The sequence below is a fragment of the Pogona vitticeps genome, chromosome 3, assembly GCF_051106095.1.
Source record: "Pogona vitticeps strain Pit_001003342236 chromosome 3, PviZW2.1, whole genome shotgun sequence".
NCBI lineage: Eukaryota > Metazoa > Chordata > Lepidosauria > Squamata > Agamidae > Pogona > Pogona vitticeps.
This window is the reverse complement of record NC_135785.1, coordinates 191,046,672-191,063,255: the sequence shown is the minus strand read 5'-3', so window position 1 is coordinate 191,063,255 and position 16,584 is coordinate 191,046,672. Positions and strand designations below refer to the sequence as shown.

At 38.8% G+C, this 16,584-nt stretch overlaps 1 protein-coding gene and 1 long non-coding RNA gene across 6 annotated transcripts in view; one reads left to right on the top strand and one right to left on the bottom strand.

The window, feature by feature from the left end:
- The window catches only part of IL1RAPL1 (interleukin 1 receptor accessory protein like 1), a 944,419-nt gene that overhangs the window by 467,073 nt on the left and 460,762 nt on the right, over positions 1-16,584 (bottom strand). For all 5 annotated transcript variants that reach the window (XM_072994270.2, XM_072994271.2, XM_078390459.1 and 2 more), the window contains one exon: positions 3,181-3,460. In XM_072994270.2, coding sequence (XP_072850371.1) covers positions 3,181-3,460 — 280 coding nt within the window. The remainder of the gene's footprint in view (positions 1-3,180; positions 3,461-16,584) is intronic.
- LOC144588182 (uncharacterized) lies at positions 129-3,456 on the top strand. The gene is made up of 3 exons (XR_013543571.1): positions 129-1,559; positions 2,643-2,975; positions 3,401-3,456. It is a non-coding gene; the product is annotated as an uncharacterized LOC144588182 (long non-coding RNA).

Below are 16,584 nucleotides of genomic sequence, written 5' to 3'. Positions count from 1 at the left end.
GTATGTATTATTATTTTTATCGTGTTTTGATATTGTGTTGTTTATCTTGTTGTTAGCTGCCCAGAGTGGCCTGGTTGCCAGATGGTGCGGGGTATAAATCCAATAAAATAAATAAATAAATAAATATCACTGATGACTAAGATGTCAAAATTGGGTATGCATATTTGAGACTTTGGGGTTCCTGTTTAAAGGCTCAATCCATTTTAAGAAGGGGCAGAACAGAGGCAAAAAGACCCTACATTCTAATGTCTATTTCCAAATTTCACATAGCAGAATGGAAGCTGGTCAGCATATCATCAATGTCATTGTACATTGCATAGTTGGACACCAGCTTTCATCATGACCCCATTTCTCATGGGAAGTCTGTGTAGAATTAGCCAGCAACCCTTGCAAGGTTAAATAGAGATTTTTGGTTCATCTCTCCTCTGGGATGGATTTTTCTCTCTACTCTAGAGAATCTGTTCTCAGAGGTGGTTATTTAAGTGGATTAAGTGGCTCTGTTAATATGCTAATCTTGCTTTTTGGTTCCATTTGGCTTTATAATCCAATTACCTTTTTGTTATGCATCGAGTTTTGTTGTGGGATAGGCTAATTCGCTCACATTTTCAGGGGTATATACAGGCAGGAAACATGAAGTAGATACTGTCCTGTTCCACACTGGCGCATGGCAGTTATGGCTCCCAGCCAGAAAAGCCCCAAACCAGGGTCAAAACAAAAGGGAACAGCTACTGAAGAGCTCGCCAAAACATACCATAGCCAAAGGTCCCATTTACTCCTCCTACATGGCCTCTGAGCCCTTATCATGCACATGCTTCTGGGTTCCCAAAGTTTCATTGTCTGTGGAGCTAAGTGGTTCGTCCCTCTTGGGTTCAGGAGTATTCGGTTCATCTTGCTAAAGGACTGTTTCAACAGGGACATGGTAGATATCAACAAGTTTCCAGAGACACATTTAGGCAGTGATTCTTAGCGGAGTGAAATTTTGGCTAAAAACCTCTAGCTACGTAGCAAGAAAAATGCAGATATCTACAGAGCAAAATTAGCTTCAAGTCTTCCCAGAACAGACTGTTCCATTTGCTTCTTAGCAACTGGCACAGTCTCGATAACTCATTCTGAGACATTGGTAAGAAAAAGAATAAAAAGTTCCATGTACTCACAAAAAAGACTGGGTACATGAACAGACCTTAACTGACTCATAACTACATAACTTCCAGCAGCCTACCACTACTAAGTGAAAACTGACTGAAAAAGTGCAGGGTGGGTGTGGGTGGGGGACTCTTAATGAGAGAGGCAGGAAAAGAATAATTGGTTACTGTGTGTACTGACAATCACCCCAGCCCAAGAGGTTCCTCCCAGCCAAACCTCTTAAAGACAGCATATAAAGGTTGTTAAAACTCCAGCAATGATCAACCATGGCAAAAGCATCCTTTCTAACAACATACGATTTCTCAGCAGGATAATGCTCAGCCTCAGTGTTAACTCAAGTCACTCGTCTGGAATTGTGAGGTCATAGGCAAGGCTGGTTATGGAACCACCTTCTTACTACAGATGTGGCCTGATGGGTGAGCTATCCTAGTCCTTCCTTTTGGCAGACAGTTTTTGACCCACTTCCAACCCAAGCTTTAGAACTGCTAGATTGGGTATGTGGCACCGCATATCAGTATCTCCTGACAAGGAATGTTAAAAGTTCAATATATATCCAAAATGACTATAGATTGCTATATGAACAGTGAGTTATACAGCACTTTCAATAAAGAGTGAAGAGAGAACAAAATGGGAGATCAAAGATACAACATTCTCTGTAAACTCTGTTATCTTATTATATAATCAAACTATCAGTGTGTTCAAACATTATGTTCCCTGTCTGAACTGAATAGTAGTAGTAATAGTGGTAGTGAGAAAGTGTCTGCTCTTCTAGAGAATGGTATATATAATGAGCAAAGACAAGCACTAGGATGGCAAGCTACCAAAAACATGCAGACTCTGGCAATCGTTTAAAAAATGAGCAGCAAGTGCTAAAAAGTGTCTGAAATTTAGTACAGGATGTTTTTGTTTTTTTCTTTTTCTTTATTTCTTTTTGTTTTGTTTTTCTAATTCTTTTTTCCATGACCATGAATGCAGACTACCTCAATAGCAGGTGCGCATCATTTCCTGTCACACTTGCTTTATAATGGAACCTGCAATGTGTAAGTAAATGGATCATATCTACAGATATGTGTCAATGAAGAGCCATCAGTCTTTTTTGAAAAGGGCAATAAGCTAAATGTTACAAGCCATTTAGCAATAAACTGTGCATTTTCTCTGCAAGACTTTTCCTGCATTTTTATCTGCATCATTTCACCTATCTCTAAATTTAATTCTATATTCTTGGATAATTTTCAGAATCTAAGCGGGAGCCCATATGCTCTCTGTTTTCTCCATGGGCAAAAATGTAGCTCAGGATGAATCAGTGCTATGATACAGACGGAAATGATATAGGGAATAATGCATTTCATAAGCAAGAGATCTAAGAAGTGATATGCTCTGCTATGGTGTGTGTATGAGAGAGAATAAAAATGTACTGAGTTTAATCTTATCCCATTACAGTGTAAATGATATCTAGGGTATAAGTTAAAGGAAATTGTTTTCTGTTTTCCTTTCTTTAGGTACCAATTCTGCATATCATCTAAAGACAATTATACACATCGTATATGACAATTGCGGCAGAAATCTTTGTAGAACTGAAATAACAGAAAAAGGCGGGCGGAGTGAGGGTACAGAATCTGTACTTGCTAAGCTTAACACTTCCACTAGGCAGTAACATATCTTTCCTTCCTCAGGAAATTGAAAAGTCATAAATACAGCTTATACATCTACTCAAAATGATGGTGTTTCAAAGATAACATATTCAAAGCAAACCTATTCAAAATGTCTGCACTGTGTGGAGTATTTCATAGGACAGGAGCACCAGTTGAAGGCCAGCTGGAGCTGAGTGGACAGTATGTGTAAAATATATTTTCTATAAAATGTAAAGTAAATATAAATATGCAGAAGAGGTAATGGCACAGGATATGGCACAGAATCAAAATGAAGATGTTCCTCTTGCAGATGATTAATCAAATGCTGGGGAAAGCAAGAAATTGTATTTTATAGCTTCCTTTTACTTTTTAATTTAGCTGGGAGATGGAAAATGGAAGTGCTTACCTTATAACACATGCATAAAGTCCACTGTCTTGTGCCACTGTTGGACGGAACCAAATTGCATCTTCCTCTTTGCTCATCCTTGTTCCATCAAAAGCTATAGGTTCCTCAAAATCTCCAGGTCCAGAACTTTTGTACCACATTAAACTGAGTCCAGCACTTTGTGCTAAGGTGTAATTTGCTCTTATATATCCATAAAACAATGCACATTTTATACGAACAGGTTCTCCCACTAAAACTTGATACTTCTTGTAATCCACCGACCAATCAGTACATCCATCCGCTGAAAGAGAAAAGAGGAAGAAAAACCATTGAGAAGTCAACATACTGCTGAATACACCACATTCCCCTTACCTTATTTGGGACTTTTCATTTCTTAAATCACCATGCTGATTTATTGATTTTAAGCAACATACTCTAAAATGGTTTCACTGAATGTCAATCAAGATAGACCACAGTACATTGAATGAAGTGCTGTTGTTTAGCGTAGTATGTTGCACTATGCCAGACCCATTAAATCAGTGGGGATTCGATGAGTCAACTCCACTGTATGGTCCATGGATTCGAATGGGCCAACTCTAGTACAAGTACAATAAGGAGCATGATTCCAATCAGTGTTTTCTTTCTTGGTAATATGGAACAATTAGCAAATCTCATCACCTTGCTTGGTGTTAGTCCTTTCCTTCGATATATTTTCCATCAATAATATCTGATGAAACCATTTCAAACATATAAGCTACTTAGATAAGAGGATTTCATAATCATGCATCTTTATATATGACATACAAGAGTATGCTATCCATGGCTTCAGACATCTGCAATAGGTCCTGAAATGGATCATCTGCAGATAAAGGGGTGAGGGTGGGGACTCCTGTATTAAAAAACAACTGCTGCTAGTGGTGATTTCAATGGTTTTGATACTTATTAGATTGATATTACAAATGATCATACCATTGAACTTAACTGAATTGATGTATTGCCACCCAAAAGTGCCAAGTGAACTAAACATCTCTAATGGGTGATGACCCTTAATTCCAATCATGACTGCATAATCAGTTATAGTTATGGATTAAAAGAAATCTGAAACAGACAAAAGGTCAAGAGAATTGTATACTTAAATGGGTAGTTAAGCTATGTAACCATGCAAATATATATACTAAATGAGCATTTGAGAAATGGTATTCCAAAAATATTGTTTCAGATACAATATGTGGCTGAAAGAGACATCAAAGCTAAGCATGCACGTATAGCAACCATAAAAAGAATGCCCCAGCCTTTGGGAGAGGGCTATTATTAGTTCCATTTACAAGAAGGATTCAAGATCTGACCCCAGTAACTATTGTCCCATAACTATTGTCCCTGTTTCCTGGCATTCCTCCCATTTTGCAGCTAAATTGAAGGAATAGGTTAATTCCTCCAGTGTAAGGAGCAGATTGATGCTAAAGCAGACTCTTGTACATTAGATCATTGTCTGACTCTCTCATACATTGCTGAAAAGTATTCCAGCTCCTCAGCAGGAAAATTGTTTGTGGTTTTCATCAATTTTAAATCAGCATTCAGTTCTATTTCCTGGGAAATCCTTTGGAGGAAGTTAGCAGACCTAACAGTTGAACTGCGCTTACTGTTCTTGATTAAAACATTGCATTGCAACATCAAGTGAGATGTTGCTGCAAAAGCCAGCTTGCAAATGTGATCCACATATTCAAGGGGGTCAAGCAAGGTTGTGTGTTATTAAACATTTCCCTTGGAGAATTAGCACAGGTGCTAAGCTTGTGAGAGTCATATCCTTCAAAGATTGCATCAATAAAGATTTCTTATTTTCCCTATGCAAGTGACACATTACTGTTTTCAGACAAATCTAGGCTTAAAAAGACTACTGGCTGATTTGGGAGAGTATTGCGGAAATAATCAGCTGGCTATTAGTTCAAAAACTGCAACAAACTAGATTTAGTTGAGAAACTGATGGCCATCTGGCCAAACAAATTCCTGAATATTTACTTTCATAAATCCTCTATATGATGGCACAGAGGAAGCTTGTTATATCTACTGGAGCAGAACAATGCTCAAACATGATATTACACTTTTTTTTCTGACCAAAGGAGGTAGGTTTGTTTCTGCTGCAGTCAAGGTTTTGAAGGTCAAATTAATGTCCCAGCTTTTATAAAACGTGGCAGTGTGGACCACAGATTTACACTCATCTATTGAACAGCTTCATTCTTGAGATCTATTTTGAGTGCTATCAAATGACTGGTTCTTAACCTAGAAGTGGGTTTAAGCTCACAAATAATTCTGGCCTGAAGTTACACCCTTAGCTATTGGAATCAACTACTACATAGGGAAACTTGAGTCCTATGAGTGATCCGTGTGTCTTTTCCTGGAATAAATCTGTGATTCAAAAGATTTCATCATTTGGCTTTAGCTAGCAAAGCTATACCAGCGTAACAGCACGCAAGCCAGGTAGATGATAAAGCAGAGGATCTTACGTATTGAAAAGGAGATTGCTGGCTCCAGCCAATAGAACTTTGATTTAATGTTTCCTTCAGTAATAAATGGGACGTGGTGGTGCTGCGGGCTAAACCGCAGAAGCCTGTGCTGCAAGGTCAGAAGACCAGCAGTCGTAAGATCGAACCCACGCGACGGAGTGAGCTCCCATTGCTTTGTCCCAGCTCCTCAACAACCTAGCAGTTCGAGAGCACGTAAATGCGAGTAAATAAATAAATACCATCGCGGTGAAAAAGTAAAACAGTGTTCCCTAATCACGCTGGCCACGTGACAATGGAAACGGTCTCCAACAAGCACTGGCTCTACGGCTTTAAAATGGGATGAGCACCGCCCCCTAGAGTCGGACACGACTGGACTAAAAATATCAAGGGGAACCTTTACCTTTACCTTCAGTTATAAATAGAGTCTTTCTTTAAATAAGCTGACAATCTTTAAATACAGGAGAGCCTTTTTAATAGCAAGGGCTGATGTATACCCTTGATGCTGATGGAAGGGCAGTTTCAAGGTAAACCACAAATATTATGTCATTCTGGTGCATATTATGTTTCTGTACTGAAATTTCTATAAAGGTGCAAAGGACCAAATGCCACACCTGATCTTTCCTGGTAGATTGGATGTAGACCTTCTGAAAATATGGTTAAATGGGAATAGCTACTTTGTAGTAAATGTAGAGAAATTTCTAAATATTACAATTGAAACCTAGTCCATCACTCTGTCTACTACACCACACTGGGTAGCTTCTTATAATTGATACTAGATGCTTGAAGACATATAGCCTATGGAGCAAATGGTTATGTAATTAATTGTCTGGGTTGTGTGTGTGTGTTTTTAAATAATCAATGAACATTTAGTAACACAAAAAGAGGGACAGACTGATTGATCAGAAAGTCCTACCAAATGCTGCTACATTTGCCAGTTCATGAAAGAAGACAATGTGTACCTCATTTCTGATAATGCACACATTACAGAATTGTGTTATCGTCATCGCAGAATAATAAAAACACTCAACTTTGCTATATCATGATAATGAGAAAATATTGTGATTTTTCTCGTTTACTACCAGAAAATGGAGGAAATCAAGACTTGCATCCCCATATAAATTTATAGACTGGAAAAGCTTGAACCTCCCAGTTTCTATCAACAATACCATTTTCTTATTATTATTCTTTTAACTTGGAAAAACATCTGCATTATTCAAAAGTGTGGAATTTCAGAACCACATTCAGTGAAGTGGCTCTAGTCTGTAATCTCTGTTTTAATATACAACCAGTTATTGCAACTGATAATAGCACAATGCAGAGAATAAGATAAATATAATTTACCCAGTTGTTCCTTTGAATAGCTTCTGGGGATGAAGCAAGCCATAGTACATCACTGTCCTCATAATGAGATCATTCTGCTGGATAAACAGTCTTCCTGCAGGGTGTACCTGCTGATCAGAACCAGCCAACCAAATATTTAAGCAATCTGAGGAGGCCTTCCCTGCCGTCCTCAGTATTGTACATGCTGTTCTCAGGAAAAAACTGATTCAGAGAAGTAGAAAATTGAGCCACTAACTTCAATCTGGCTTAATAACAGTACAGTACTTCGATTCATGCACATGTACACACACTCTAAATCTCTACCACACATTACCAGTTTAAGTATATATGTAGAAGGAATTACAATATTGGAACAAAATTGTGACCAACTTACTAATTTACTATAACCAAACACTCTCTCTCTCTCTCTCTCAATCTCTCTCTCTCTCTCTTAAAATATTTACTTAATATTTTGTTACGCAAAATATTTCATATCAAAACTTTTTATTCTTATTTTTACTCATTTACATGCTGTTCTTTTGTCTGAAGACACCTAAAACAACATACACCACAACATAGCAATATAGATGTCCATTACATATATAAGACACAAAAAAATCAAATAACAGAATACGTCACATAAAACAACCTAAAGCCCACCAGTTTTATCTTTTATACATCCCCAGATAATGCTGGAATAACAAAGCAAAGCAAAGCAAAGCGTGCTGCTTATATACCACCCCCATAGTGCTTCAAGCACTCTCTGGGCGGTTTATAATTTAATTATGCAGGCTACACATTGCCGCCCCCCCAGCAAGCTGGGTACTCATTTTACCGACCTCGGAAGGATAGAAGGCTGAGTCAACCTCGAGCCGGCTACCTGGGATGAACCCCAGGTCGTGAGCACAGTTTTGGCTGCAGTACAGCATTACCTCTCATATAAGGCCATCTTGAGGCAACCTACAAAATGACCCCTCACAACTCCAAAAGCTGACCATATTGGCAGCTGAACCCTATTTTGATGTAGGCAATGATGTGATGTACTGGTGATACGCCCACAGGCTAGCTTATAAGGGAAAGAGCTGGACGGTTGGGGCATGCAGTTTTGTTTTCTATGAAGCATTTCTGAATTTCAAAACGTTTAGAAATGTTTATTTATGTTATTTATGTTTTCTGATGGTAGGCTCATATATACTGCAGAGAAAAGACTGCACAAATGTACACTGATCTACTCTGAAAAGCTCTTTTCATATTCCATGTAATGCTGAGCATGCTGATGATAATGCTCCTTCCTCTGTTACTCAAGATACTTTGTTTTTATTTTACATTGCTGTTCTTTCCCCTCAGGGCTTCACTGAGTTCAGCAAAATCACTTACTAACAAGCATGCTATATTATCAAAAATACCAATTGTACTAGTTTCTATCTGTGATTAAACAAACTTGGACAAGGTCAGGTCCTGAAAGAAAGTCTGAAAAAGGTCAGTCACTCTTTGGAATATACATGAATAAATATATTTTATATCATGCACTGAATCTCAGTGTATCATTATGGCTATCTGTGTTCTTTTTCAAGAACTGACAATGCATTTTCTTGTGTAACAATTGTAAGTAATAAGAAAGATAATTAAAGACACATAGGTAGCCATCTACAGTAGCTACACAGAAAAATCAAATCCAAATGTTTTTATGTGTGTATCTCAAATGTTTTTCATGAATTCCATTGTTCAAATATTGCAGATCTCTTGGCAATTTTTTTTCAGTTCCAGTCATCTTCCACCTACATTCTCTTTCTCCTTCTTGATAAATACATGCATGCATGCAACCACACACAAAGTTTGGGAACCAATGCCTTGGAGATGTTTGCTCAAAAGTGTGTGGTGTCTGTCAGCGAGAGACAGAGATCAGGAGAAATATAAATCGCAAATACAAGATGCTACTCTCACATCTTTTTGAACATCTTCAGTGAAAACTGAAAAGGTATAAAGGCCAGAATCCATCTGAATATTTACACCAGCATAAATGAAATGTAATTTGGAGTTGTAGATATTGGTGTTTGTGCAAGGTTTGTATAGCTTAATCAACATCATGATGTGCCATCAAGTCAATTCTGATGTATGGTAACCCAGCTAATTGTGGCAAATTGATGAGATGTCAGGGAGCTTCTCAGTCACATGCCTGGTCACATGCCAAATGCACAACCAAGATGTGTTCTGACATTTAATCAACTGATTGCTGTTAGCCACCGCAAGTTAGACAAAACCAAACACAAACACCAATGGAATTCCAGTCACTGGCTGAAGTTGTGTTGCCCAGTTGTGCAAATGACATATTTATTTATTTATTTGTTTGTTTGATTTCTATCCCGCCTATCTAATCAATTAAGATTACTCTAGGCGGCTTTGGAAGTGAATAGATCATACATCAAGAAATCTCCTTAGACCCCATCTGTTACGTATAGAGTGTGCAACAGATCATGTCCATGGAGATTTCTGAACCTGTGGCAATTTACCTTTAAAAGATACACTGTCTGCATAACTGGGCAACAGGATTTCAGCCAATGAGTGCTAATTACTAGGTGCAGATATGATTTTACTTGTTCCTCAGTGTCAATGCATAGTAGTTGCTAGGAAATGAATAAACAGCTTTGAATGGATAACTGTTTGAAATCTACTTCATGTATATTTCAAATACAAAAATTCCCAAAGCATATGTTTCTATTTTTTACAATACCATTACAAAATTTTTTACTACAGGCATACCTCGGTTTACAAAATTAATTCTATGCGATGTTACATAATGCAGAAATTTCATAAACTGAAATGCCAATTGCACTAGGAAAGGGGCAGCGCTATAGGGGCAATGTGCCCTGGGAATACCCTTTTGTACTACCGGGGGGGGGGAGAAAAAAAACATAAAATGAGGCATTATTTTCTATGGATTTCAGTTCATAAAATTATGTAAACTGAGGTGTTCGCAAACTGAGGTGCCACTGCATATTGTTTATTAAATTCGGCTGCAAGAAAGGGATGAACTTTTTATGAAAGATTATTCCTTTTCACTTAATTCTGAAAACACATGATCTGAACAAGTGGAAGGGATGAGAAACTGAATCCACTGTCACCAGTTCCAACTTGTGTGTAAAATCTATAGGCATGACCTGTAACTTCCTTTAAAAAAAAAGGGTACCTGACTATATAGTGAATTAGAAAGGCTCCATATATACAAGATATGTGTTTGTAGGCTCTGTTCACAGGACATCAGTGGTGGGACAGATCCTGTTCCTCCACCATAAATCCAATGTGTATATTTCTGGACCATGTGAAAAAGGGTTATGGAGAGGCACTGTCATATAAAACATACGTGTATGTACATGCATCTATGGTTTATTTATCTGTTGCCCTTACTGCTTGATGAGTTTCAGAATTCTAACACTGCCTATTAGTTTACACAAGAATTTACAGCATATAATTGTTTTATATTATTCCCTATTTAGAGACTGTGATCTTGAGTGAAAGTCACAATGAATGGCTAGTTATTATACATCCAATTTTTCTCTAACTAGTGCTCATCACAATTTCCCATTTAAGCAATGACCACAGACATCCACAGTATGAGATATTTATCGGCTCTCACAAGCAGGCTGAGATAAAGCACTGTGAAATTGAACCTGTCATGATCAAAGAGGACTATGATCTGGCCTGCTGTTTTGTAATGGTGTAGTCTAGCTGGTGCTCCTCCTCTCCTCCTGTTCTCTAATCAAAGCATCAAGCAACTATTATTGTGTCCAAGCTTCTTAAGTCCAACTATTACCAACATAATTCAGCAATCAGCTTGCACCTGCAACTAGTAAATATAAGACAAGAAAGAGTTGGTCTTAAATGGGCATTGTTAATTGGTTAAAAGTGTAATCTGCAAAACAAAACACAAAGTGTTTGTTTTAATCTCACCCATTATCGTGAGCCCATGCAAGGCTCAAAGAGGAGACTGAACACTTGCTTGTTAGATTCCTTGGCAAACAGCTTTGGATCAGCCACAAAAGCTAGCCACAGCTTTAGCATTATCCTCTCACATTGATGCCCTGAGTAGGGTCTGTATGCTGCTTCACCCTCATACAGGCCCAGAGCATGTGTATTTTAAGCAAAGGTCACTTCATTCTGTAATAAGGCCATCCACCTTCGGTAGCCCCTAAATGTATCTCCAGAGGAGCCCTGGGGCCCTAGCACAGGATCACTGTAAGTCGGTTATGACATTTTTTTATACAAAAAAAAAAATGTTACACAACTCTTGGCTCAAAAGTCTCCTGTGCCCCCCCCCCAAGTGAGTATCTATGGGGTGGGAGTGGGGATTGATTTTGCCATATTTTCAAGTGACCAATTTTTTTAAAAAAGAAATTTGTTCATTAGAGAGCAAAAGGGGACATTTCCATTTTTTAAAAAATATATATACTGATTGGGTTGAGTAGGAGCCATAGAAGCAGGTGCAATAATCCAGGATTAAGAGGTGGGCACCTGCGGCTTCTGGACTACTAGAAGTGCCCATACTGCCATACTGTCATGAGACTCTACAGGAACAAGGAGGAGGAGGAGAGATAAACCTTAATTCCACCCGTCCCAAATGTCTCGCAATACTCATCAAATAAAAAGCCAGAACCAGCCCCAATAAATCCCACACTACACTTAACTATACCCAGCCCATCACTCTTTCCACTACACCACACTGGCTGCCACAGTCTATGAATGATCATTCAGTTATTGTGCAGAGGAGAATCTTCTCCACTGCACTGCCCACCAGGCGGAATGGTGTCCCTACTGAGAGCAGATGGGCTTAAAGCATGGGATGCTTCTGCTGATGGCAGGTGACAGAGTTGTTCACCTGGTCTTTTTCTGACTGCTAGTATTGCCAAATGCCTCTGGAGTTTTGAGTAGCATGCTTCATTGTTTTACCATTGAAGTGTGATTGGCTTTTCTGTATTGTATTCTGATTTTTTAAAAACATTGGATTTTTGCTTTTAAATAAAAAGTGATATACAAACTTTCTAAAAGAACTTAATGAGGAGGAGGCTGCTGGAACGTGAAAGAAATGGAGAAGCAGAGAAGGGATAGCATGATATGAACAGCTTTTGGGAAAGTGGTATAGTGAGGAAGAGATATATACAGAGGTCTGGGGGAGGAAGAGACGGCTGCCTGGTAGCCATATCTTCTGGCAGCAGAAGAGTGAGGGTGTGTTAGATAAGAAATCTAACCAGATGCTCAACAAAACCAAGATCTGCCTTTCAAAAACTGATGGATTTGCTTAACCCCGGATCTGTACCTGCTGTCCTCTCTGCAAGGTGTGAGCCCCAATTCAGGACACACAGTGCCTGAAAATGGCCAGTCTTGGGCATTAAAAAACAAACAAACCCAACAACAACAACCAAACAAACAGGAGGCCTGAGATGGGTACTTCTGTTTTGTCTATTTAGTTTTGAGGTGGCGTGGGGGGCTTATATGACCACCACTTCCTCAAGGACCATAAAGTAGAGGAAAAACAAACAAATCACTGTTCCTGGAGGTCTTAGCAGACAGAAAGTCACCAGCTTATGTTTAAAACAGTATTTGTTTCTTGAGGGAAGTCTTATGGATCCACAGAAATGCCTCCAGGGCCACACATTGCCTACCCTGGCACAAACTCATATACACTGGTGGAATCTGAATGTGAATTAGGGTCCAACTTGAATCCAGCTACTAGCTGATGCATCAATCACAATTCTAGAAGAGATGCTTCCTTTAGTCCAAGTTTGACCTTCAAACTCCAAAAACTTCAATCACTTATTCTGGAAAGATTTCTAGAATTTAGTGGGAATTGAGTTTAGTTGGAACTGTCATTCCAAAATAAGCCATTTGAAGATCACATTGCAAATCTTTCCTTCACTTTCTGTTCACAGAGTCATATACCCTTACCCTTATAAAACAGTTCTGTGGTTATAGGTAATTTTACACAATTGACTTCCAAGTTACATGCTATGGGGATAAATAGACACAGTAAATTGCTAAAGTAACCTCCAGAGTCAAAACTAATGTTAAATGCTGTATCTTTACTGGAAACACATTATAAGATACAATGTTTCAATCAAAATATACTTTAAGGCACAGTAAAATGGCTTTGTTTACAACCAGAGCATGTGAAAACCAAGTTTGGATTTTCAAAAGAGGTTAATGGAGTTCAGTGCTCAAATCTCATCAAGATTTGTGGAAATTAGATGCTAAATTCCCTTTGGCTCCTACAATATTCTCAATCCTGTTTGATTTGATAGTTGGTAAATCCAAGCAATTTGTTCTCTCCTGCTATCACCTAAAAGAAAACGAACTGGTGGAATTAGAGAAAGTAGCAATAGTACTTCAAACAGGCCTTTTGTGGGTCATTACATTCAACCATACACAACAATCTGTGTTTTTAATTCATAATGTTATTGACTGCAATATGTTAGCACCAATCTCTGAGCTCAACTGAGTTCAACTGAAGTCAGGCAAAACCTCATTGCAGGTCATCAAGGTATGGGTTTGGCATGGAGTGGCTACTGGGAGAGGCTTTCTCTGAGCTTCAACTGAAATGTAGTGGCTGCTGGCCAATCTGTGACTGTAAACTTGAATCAAATCAAGTTCAGATAAACCTGCCAATCACTGGCTGCTTTGCAGCTGAAAATGCCCAAGATGCTGGGTCAGATTTCCATTTGGGCACTGAGCACAGTATGTGGGCAACATGGCTTACAGCAACTGTGGGCATAAAAGCTGCTTATAAAAGCAAAGTGTGCTGCTTATATACCGCCCCATAGCGCTTCAAGCACTCTCTGGATGGTTTACAAGTTAAATATGCACGCTACACATTGCCCCCCCCCCCCAGCAAGCTGGGTACTCATTTTACCAACCTCGGAAGGATAGAAGGCTGAGTCAACCTTGAGCCGGCTACCTGGGATTGAACCCCAGGTCGTGAGCACAGTTTTGGCTGCAGTACAGTGGTTTAACCACTGTGCCACGAGACTCATAGAAAACATTCCAATTAGTTTGTCAATCCAAGAAGCTCTCATTGTTTCATAACAAATAACACATGGACATTTCACTAAAAATGTACTCAGCATCATGCTACAGAATAAATGTTGCTTGTCTTCAGCAAGTCAGAAAGTAAATGAAACCTTTGTTTGCTTTCAAGTGACCTCTCAGACCACATTGCTTAAACAAATTTGCCTGAGCAAGGCAAGGCCTGGTCATACTCAAAGCCTTGTTACACCTTGTGCAACAAACACAATCTGCAATGGCATCTTCAGTAGAAATTTAGCTACAGAAGAGGTTGGACCACTGCAATTCCCCCCACCTAAAACTAAGTGTGTTAAAGGAGAATAAGAGTACAGGAAAACTTAATTATTAGCATGTCTTCAATGCAGAAGATGTATCACAGATTCTGTCATTTGAACTTTCAGGAAAGAACACTGTGAAATAGCAGTGACCAGACCTCTTTTAAAACCCCAAACAATGAATTTTTTGAGGTGGGGGGAAACAACAGATAATTAAATCTGAGTGGTATCCAGCTTTTGCATATACCAACATAGCCTCTTCCCACTCCCCACTCCCATGGAATTTAAGGCAAACAAACAAACAAACAAACAATATTATAGAATTGTGAAGATGCTGCAATGGGACAAATGGGGATCTTTTTGCTTAGAAAAAAAAAGCAAATTGGGATATAATTCAGGCATATAAAATTGTGTCTAGCATAGGGAATGGATTGAAAGATTTTTCACCTTTTCTAATGTCTTCTGTCATATCAGGTCTTGTAATGAAACTGAGGACATGAAACTAACCATCCATAAAAGGAAGTAATTCATGTACCATATCTTTAAACTACAGAGTTCACTAGATTCAGCGATGACCACTGTGGTGTTCGCCTAGTGCCCCCTTGCTGATCATCAAAACGCAGAGTGCACAAAGGCAAACAATCCCCTCTCTTACACTGCTGCCACCAGGTGATCACTAAATCACCATTACTTCAGGAAGATGATGATTCAGGTCCACACTTCAAAGTCTCTTAAATATAACATTTGTTTATTGATTACAGAAAATGATAGTGATTCATGAATATCTTCTTTGGGTAAATTTCTTATTAACAACAATCTTCTATTTGATAATACACTCCTAACTCTAATCACCTCTCAGATTTCCCCAAACTCCACACTCTATCCACTATCTCACTCTACTCATCTCTGGCTCTTACTCTCACTGACTTGCTCTGACTAAATCCCTCTCAGGCTCTGCTTCTTATCTCTCTCGGCTCCACCTCTCAGCATCATGAATATGCATGAACAATTAACATAACCAAACATAAACCATTGACATCATAAAGGGGAAAACTACAACCACCAACTTACATGGCTTTTAAAAAAGACTGGAGAATAAGGACACCAAAGGATGCTGGGTAAGATATGTATGTAATGCAACTGGTATCAAATCCAGCATGTTTTCAAATACTACCTGCTGGGGAACAACAGCTAGAGAGGCCTATTCTCCTCATGTCGCTTTTTGGGGTTGGGGTTGTGTTGGGTGGCTTCTCAAAGGTTTCTTTTTGGATACTGTGGAAAACGGAACACTGGACTAAATGGGTGGAATCTATCTAATTTGTTTATTTTATATACCATTCTTAAATCACAAAGTGGTTTATAAGACCAACTGATCAAACATAAGTACTAACAAAGCAGTACAATTAAAACCCTAGACCTTCATCAGATGCAACCAACAATAAGAAAATAAATATCACAGAACTCTTCAACAAAAGAGAAGGTTCTCCACAACCAACGTCAAAAGGACACAAGACCAAGGTGAAGAGGTGTGTCTTAAGCAAGTGGGCTAAACTGGGCATTATATGAAATACATACAAGCACACAGCTAAAATACCTTTCTTATTTATTTACATGACTCTAACCACAGTTAGGGCTATGATACACAAGTAGGGAAGGTTTATATCTTCTACACACAGTTGCCTTTTCCTCTAAATTTGAGCAAAAGGGAGGTGGAGAAGGCATCAAAGGATTCCCTCCTCACTCTTAGCCCACACAGAAGGAGAAGACTTTGGGAGAATCAGATGCAGTGATGGGGCAGTTTTAACCCTCCCCTCTTCCACATGCAGTGATGCCATTCTTAGTTGGGTCACACAGTGTTACATGAGCCATTCTGAACTGGGTCACCCAATATTACTTATTCATAAAAACTGGAGGGAGGTACCTCACAAACTCTTTATGTATTTAACATAGTTTAGCCCAGGATTGCTGCTGACGACTAGCACAACTTTTATGTTCGTTTCTGGTATGGAACATCATTGGTGGGGAACACACTGCTTTCCCTCCAAAATCAGACAGACAGAAGTGAAATATTATTAAAGCTGACATTCTGCTGCTATTGCAATAAAGCTGAGATGGTTGTCTATGGTCCAGCCATTTTAGAAACAATACCAATTAAGTTAGCTTTTTTAGTGGAACAACCTTATAACCTGAGCATACCTGTGAGAGGGAACATTACAGACAGATACTTCAATCTGCTTGATCTCTGTGCAGTTTCACAATGGCCAAAGGCACAAAGG